General features: G+C 29.9%; 1 protein-coding gene across 1 annotated transcript in view; it reads left to right on the top strand.

Moving 5' to 3' along the window:
* Positions 1-4,665, top strand: part of LOC102673763 (bromodomain-containing protein 4) — a 6,182-nt gene extending 1,517 nt beyond the window's left edge. The window contains 7 exon segments of the mRNA XM_031510017.1: positions 355-847; positions 1,029-1,118; positions 1,120-1,851; positions 2,094-2,273; positions 2,365-2,624; positions 2,693-3,429; positions 3,743-4,665. Of these exon segments, the coding sequence (XP_031365877.1) occupies positions 355-847; positions 1,029-1,118; positions 1,120-1,851; positions 2,094-2,273; positions 2,365-2,624; positions 2,693-3,429; positions 3,743-3,807 (2,557 nt within the window). The 3' untranslated portion in view covers positions 3,808-4,665.
* The last annotated feature ends 2,589 nt before the right edge of the window (positions 4,666-7,254 follow it).

Raw genomic sequence — 7,254 nt, 5'->3', positions numbered from 1 at the left:
AAAATAATTTTTAAGTAAAAATATTTTATAAAAAAAATTTAAATCTAATTTCAATAAATAAAAATATAAATATATATTATATATTAATATAAATTATATAAAATATTATAATTTAAAATTTATATATTTATAATTTTGAAAGATTACTTAATTGTAAATAATTATTGTTTATTCCAATTTAATATTTAACAATTTTTATAAATTAATTATATTAGTTATTATGTTAGTATTGTATATAAGTATATTTTTATATTTTTTAAAACTCTGATTATACAGAAACATTTCATATTTATGAAAAAAGAATATTTTTAGTAAGTTTATTATTTATAAAAAAATATATTTATGTGTGTGCAGTTATAAACGCATCGATGTCATGTGCACATTATTAAATATGTGCCTGCCATTTGAAGTACGATATCTTGGCACTTGTGTAGAGGATATTGGTAAACGGGATTACAATGATCTTCGTGACACAGAACATCATGCAAACAGTGCCTCTGATCTTGCCGAGTTAACAACCTTAGGTGTGGCAGATAAACGCACACGAAGGAAACTTGCTCTCTATATGGCATTATTACATTCTTGTAATTATGCATGTGCTGTCATCTTATATAAGAATTTATCAAATTTTGACTATCAAGAAATCTCCAATCTATTAAATGGGACCACCTTTACACCGGATGATCAACCTCTAGAAGAGCTACTTTTGTTGTACACAATGGCTTTAAATCATCCAGCATTTACATATGAGCAGAAAAGTGTTTTTGGTAACATTTACATTAAACTTCAAGAAGAAGAAGCTCGTTTGAATCTCTCAAAATCAAATTCATCCTATAAACAAGCACAAGTATGTTTAAATTTTTATATTTATTTATTTATGGAAATAAATATATAATGATTATTTTAAATAAATTATATTTATAATTAAGTACTATTCTTTTTTAATTTCAAAATTTAATATAAAAGTTAAAAAGAAGAAACTGTAAATATTATTTTAAATTATATTTTTATATCTGTTGCAATAATAGGGTTGCACGCCATGTATAAATACAAATGAAAGATTAATGGATACAGAAATGCAGGGCAGTTGTATGATAGCTCCANTATATTAATAATTGTTTATGTAATATCTTTATAGGAGAAATGACAATGAGAAATAATACCATGGTAACTGGAGTTCCTCCTGGTCTTTCTATGCCTCCACCTGGATTATGCCTGCCAACTCCAGAACAAATGCCAATGGGATCAGGTGGTGCAACACAATACCTTCATCTTGGCTTTCCATCAGTAAATCATATGCCACCATGGACAGGTCAGGTTATGATGGGGAATCAACTGATGTATCACTCTGGCGACATGTTGGCTTATCCACCTTCCCCCTTAGTCAGCCGTCAATCGTCACCATCCCAGTCTCGATCTCCTAGTCGCAGCAATTCCCCAATGGGTCGCAGAAATAATACAATGCCGCGCACCTCTTCGCAAGTGACTCAATCTACTTCAAATACCTTAACAACGTCAACGAGTGCCTCTAACAGTCAGACAAGCATCTGTAGCTCAAATGCCAATTCCCTTCCTCCACTTCCCACATTGGGTACGAACAGAAGTCATCCTAGTCAACCTCCATTGCTTCCATCACGCTCTGTTCCCTTGTCTATCAGCAGTTCTACTACTTTTTCACGGCATAATAGCATCGAGAATACCCCTTCTACCTTAATTCCGGCAGCACCTCAATCAAAACAACCACCACCACCACGGTTGCGGTCTTCAATTTCTGGTGATTCTTTACGAGAAACATTAGGAAAGGAAATGCCAAATTTCAAAGGCAATTTGCAGAATTTTTCTCTTGATGAGGTAAGATAATAGAATTGTAAATAATTTGAAATTTCATAAAACATTTGATAAAAAATCTTAATTTAAAATATATTAAATTAAAAAATTTTAATTTAAATCATATTATTCATCATTTTATTAGATTAAATTACGAATTCGTATTTATTCTACACATATAATAAAATATTTTTATGACATTAGTGAATATAATTATATAATATATTATATAATTTAATATTTAATATAGTTAATATATTATATAGATTCGAAGAATGAGCGATGAGGACTTGAGAGAAATAGGATTAACGCCGAATGCTGTAGGACAATTGCGAAGTATAGTTAAAAGTCAAACCACTAATGGTTTAAATCAAATTTCCACTGACAAAAAATTAGAGAGTACTACTAGCACAACACATACAGTAGTAGATCCAGCTGAAAATGAGGTAATAATTAGTAATTTATATTTGTTATGTATTAATATATTATTAATTATTAATTTCTATTTAATAAATATGTTACAAAACTTTTATGTAGGCTATACCAGGAATGGAGATGTTGAATGATAATGGAAATCAAAGCAGTAAGTCAATGCCCTTACAGGAACAGCATCCAGCGATGCATCATCATCATAATCATGCAGCTACTCCTAATTTACGGCGATATCCTATGCCACCATTAGATCCTGCGCAAATACAAATGTATCCTGCACCACCACCGATGTATGCTGCACAGAATGCACCATGTTATGCCTGTCTTACATTACCTGTTGCCGGGGTACAAAATCGATACTCAAGGTAAGAAAAAAACTCACGCATTCATAAAAATCAATCTTTGATTTTAATAATATTTTAAAATATTTTAGGTGCAATGCTCAACACGTATATTGTTTAACACAATTACAAGCCTTGAGGTTAGACCCTGAGGGCAGCAGGCATTGTTCACAGAGCAGTAGTTCCGACAGTACTGGTAGTAGATCTCCGCCGGAAACTCCTCCAGCAGCACCGTGGGTGAGCGGAAGTGAGAGCAATGCACCACCAGTTACTGACCATCTTAGCTCTGCACCAGTACATTCTACAAGTGCAGTTTCACATCCAGTATCCCAACAGCCTATACAATCAGGCCCGGAAAGGCAACGTACTAAAAGAAATCAGGCACATGTGATACGTCATAAAAATCAAATGGTGAACGGCGGTGGACCCCCAAATCTATCACAATGTGTTTCCTTTCCCGCGCCACCATCGCATTCGCAGGTCACATATTTGCCGCATGGTCATTTCCCGGCTTTGAGACCGAGTAGTGGTATTTATTCTAACTTCTCACATGGACCGTATGCAAGGCCAACTTATCCAACTACGTATCAACCTAATGGTGAAATGATGTATCAATATCCTGGACATCCATCTTCGGGAGGAACACCACCACCTCCACCAAATGCAGCTACAACACCTGTTCAGACGCCATACATGCCACCTACTCCAGTTGTAACATATGCACCGGCTGCCGTCCCACCAACGAAAATTTCGTGTTATAATTGTGGCAGTAGTAGTCATCTTGCAGTTGATTGTAAAGATCAAACTATGGAGGATCTTACTAAAAAAGGTACAAGATTTTTCATAATTCATTTCTATATTTTTATTTTATTTTTATTTTCAAATGGACAATTTATTAAAAAATTAAATCTGCATACATATATTTGCATATATATTACACTTATTTGTATATTTGAATATACTTATATTAGCTAAATTTTGATTTATAATAATAAATTTTTTTTTAATATTATAAATTAAAATATTATAAATTTTATAAGTTTTTTTTTGAAAATTTTAATTATATCAAATTAGTTAATATAAATTTAATTATATTATTACATATGTCGTTTTTTTGTCATAAATAATATTTTTACTTTCAGCTCAATACCGTCTAGATTATAGTATAATGAAACAACCTGGAGAGTGCCCAAGTTCTGACAAGTGATCCCCTGCCGTGGACCATTCAGCAATTTATCATTATCATCATTACCGTAATTACCGTTACCATCATTGTCACTATTATTATTACTACGATCCCGCCACAGCAATACAACCTAAGTACCGTTCAAAAGATGACTGCTATCGCTCCTCATGCAAGTTTTCGGTGATTTTTGTAGACATCCCTAATATTCAGGATGACGATTTTTTAACAAAGGAAGTTTCGCGATTCACGGTACCAGGTATACTTTTTACAAGTTCTTATTTATGATAGTAATTCTTAATTATGATTGTAAAAAGATGTAGCGTCATGTACAAAAGAAAACAGAGAAGCATAACCCAGAATGCTCTTATCTATGTTTTTAGAATACATTTTGAAAGGTTTTTGTTAGGTATTGACTCGTGTCTTACCCCAACGATACCTATGAATTACATATAAACATACACATACATACACACAGCACGCCTCAACCCAATTTCTCACTATTTCTCTAGTAACTAGCCATAAACGAAATACAAGAAAAAAGAACACATTGTGCTCTGATTAGATGAGACTATCATGTTTGACTATATTTATCATTGATACTTTTACTTCTACTAGTATGTCTATACTATCACTATTACTACTATTACTATTAAACTATTACTATTACTTCTATTATCGCTACTGAGCCACGACATTTTTATGTATACATATTTTCTCAATTCTTATGTGCGCAATGTTTGAACGAGTGCAAAAGTGAATGATCAGAGTAAGTAAAAAAGTAGAAAGAGAAATGCACTAAGAAAGTGAGAGTAAGCAAGAAAGAAAGAAAAGAAGAAAGAAAAAAAAGACAGAAAGAAAGAAAGAAAAGGAAAGAACGAACGAACGAATGAAAGAAAGAAGGAAGGAAAGAAAGAAAGAAAGACAGAAAGAAAGAAAGAAAGAAAGAAAGAAAAGAAAGAAAGAAAGAAAGAATTGGAGAACGAAAGAATGAAAGAACAACAAACCATAAGTGTTCGATCGTCTAGCTGCCTTTGCGCTCCTGTGTGTATAAAACTATAAATATACGCCGCTCACCACTCATTTATTAACTTATGAATAGTTAATTAAATAACAATATAATTCTCATCCTATTTATAAATAGTCATGCAATCACGTGCAACTTAAGCAATTTTATACGAGTTTTATTGATCGCCCATCTTTTTTAAGTGTAAGCAATGCGTTATATGCGTTTAAAATCTAGTAAGTAATAAAGAAAAAAAAAAAAAAAAAGAATAATGACTTGAATAATGAACTAGTGTTAGGGGTATAAGGGGGGGGGCAATATGCGCTAGAATCATCTTGCCAACAAGTTGCTACTGCATTTAAAAAAATTTTTAAATAAAAAAAAAAAAAAAAGAATAATGACTTGAATAATGAACTAGTGTTAGGGGTATAAGGGGGGGGGCAATATGCGCTAGAATCATCTTGCCAACAAGTTGCTACTGCATTTAAAAAAATTTTTAATTAAAAAAAAAAAAAAAAAAGAATAATGACTTGAATAATGAACTAGTGTTAGTGGTATGAGTGGAGTGGCAATATGCGCTAGAATCATCTTGTCAACAAGTTGCTACTGCATTTAAATAAATTTTTAATTAAAAAAAAAAAAAAAAAACATTATTAGTATGTATCGATGAAATTATATTAGGATGCATAATTTGGCAACTCTTTGTCTAGTTCTCACACTTATGATGACTCATAATTTTTAATTTGTAAGGCTCTCATACTATGCACTTGATCTATGTAAAATAGATCTTAGATTATCCAAATTAATAAGAATTAAAAGAAAAATTATAAAAATGAATGAGAGTGGATATGCGTGATTTTGAATATACATGCATTTAAAAATTTCTTTCTCAATAGCTCTTTGATATAAAGAATTTCCCGGATGTTCCTGTCTTTGATTAGTAATGAATTTTTTGGCAGCTAGTCAATAGCCACACAAATTTTGGAATTAATATTTTAGAGTTTAGCATTTTGCAAGGATAAAAGTTTGACAGAAGAAAGGGAAAGTTCGGTGTTGATAATTTTAATATTATTTGAATCTGATTTATTAATTTTATTTACTATATGTAATTCATTTTAATGAATTATTGTTATATTATTGTGAATATGAAAATTGAAAGCTCGAAGATCGTTGGAATTCGAAAGGAAGTCAAAAAAAAAATTATAATAGGAGAAATTTTTAATATTAATACCATATAATATTAGTCAAACTTTTGTCAATTTTTTATAAGAAGTTCGACTATATCATAATTTACTAGAGTCTAATTCGGCGTTTAAGTAATATTTAGTGAAAGTACTATCTTTGTTTAATATCCAGTGTTTTCATATCGATCTAATAAAAAAAAAAGTATAAAAATTTATCTTGCCGTTACGATTAGTCAATAATGATTTTTAAAAACTACCTGAGAAAAATGTCAAAGTGGCTGTGACTAACGAGAAGTGTGCAAAATTCATATTAAATGCGAAATTTTTTTCAATTTCACGATCACAATCAAATTTTTTTTGATATTCTTAAATATCTTTATCCGTGAATTAATATCAATAGTAAGTGACAAATTATGCTGAACAACAAGATTATGAAATGAAACATTTCGTTTGTATATCATATCATAAATTTTGATATGTTGCTTGACAAGAGCGAAGAAAAAAAAAAAAAAAAAAAAAAAAAAAAATAGCGCAAAGGTTTTGTCAGTTTATATGTGCTTTAAGTATGAAACAAAGGAGTCTGACATTGGAACATAATATTAAATAATAATATTGTAAAACCTTACGAACAAATTTTTCTGATAAGGCTTTAAAATTTTTAAGGCCTTAAAAGTTCGAAAATCTAATTTGTTCTTGGACAAATTTCGTTTACGAAATTAAAGACTTTATTAAACCTATTCTTCAATTTCAAAAAAAATATAATTATACTAGTGATAAAAAAAAAAAAATAAATAAATAAATAAATAAATAATCCATCTTGTTAAGCAGTAACAAATCATTGTTGATCAAGTGATATTATTGATCACGATTAATCGTGTTATTAGAAGCAATGATATTCTGATTTATTAAAATATAACACTTTATTGCTGTTTACACTACTAACTTTTGACACTAATAATACGAGAAAATACGTTTTATATATATATATATATATATATATATATCTCGGATATCATTTGGCAATAATAATGAATGCGATATTTCCTCTCTTAATTGTTAAGCAATATTTCCTATCAACAACAGTACCTATACGTTTCCAAAAGATATTGTATATTTATTAATGTTAAAATAAGCAGCAATAAGGGAGTTTTGAATTTTTATCGATAATCTGCAATTATATATATATATATATATATATACATATATACATATAAAGAAAGAAAGAATCGTAAAAATATCACTTTAGCAATAATGTCATATTTAATGGCATAATATATTATG

The sequence above is a fragment of the Apis dorsata genome, unplaced genomic scaffold, assembly GCF_000469605.1.
Source record: "Apis dorsata unplaced genomic scaffold, Apis dorsata 1.3 scaffold_198, whole genome shotgun sequence".
Classification (NCBI taxonomy): Eukaryota; Metazoa; Arthropoda; class Insecta; order Hymenoptera; family Apidae; genus Apis; species Apis dorsata.
This window is presented reverse-complemented; position numbering and strand designations above follow the sequence as displayed.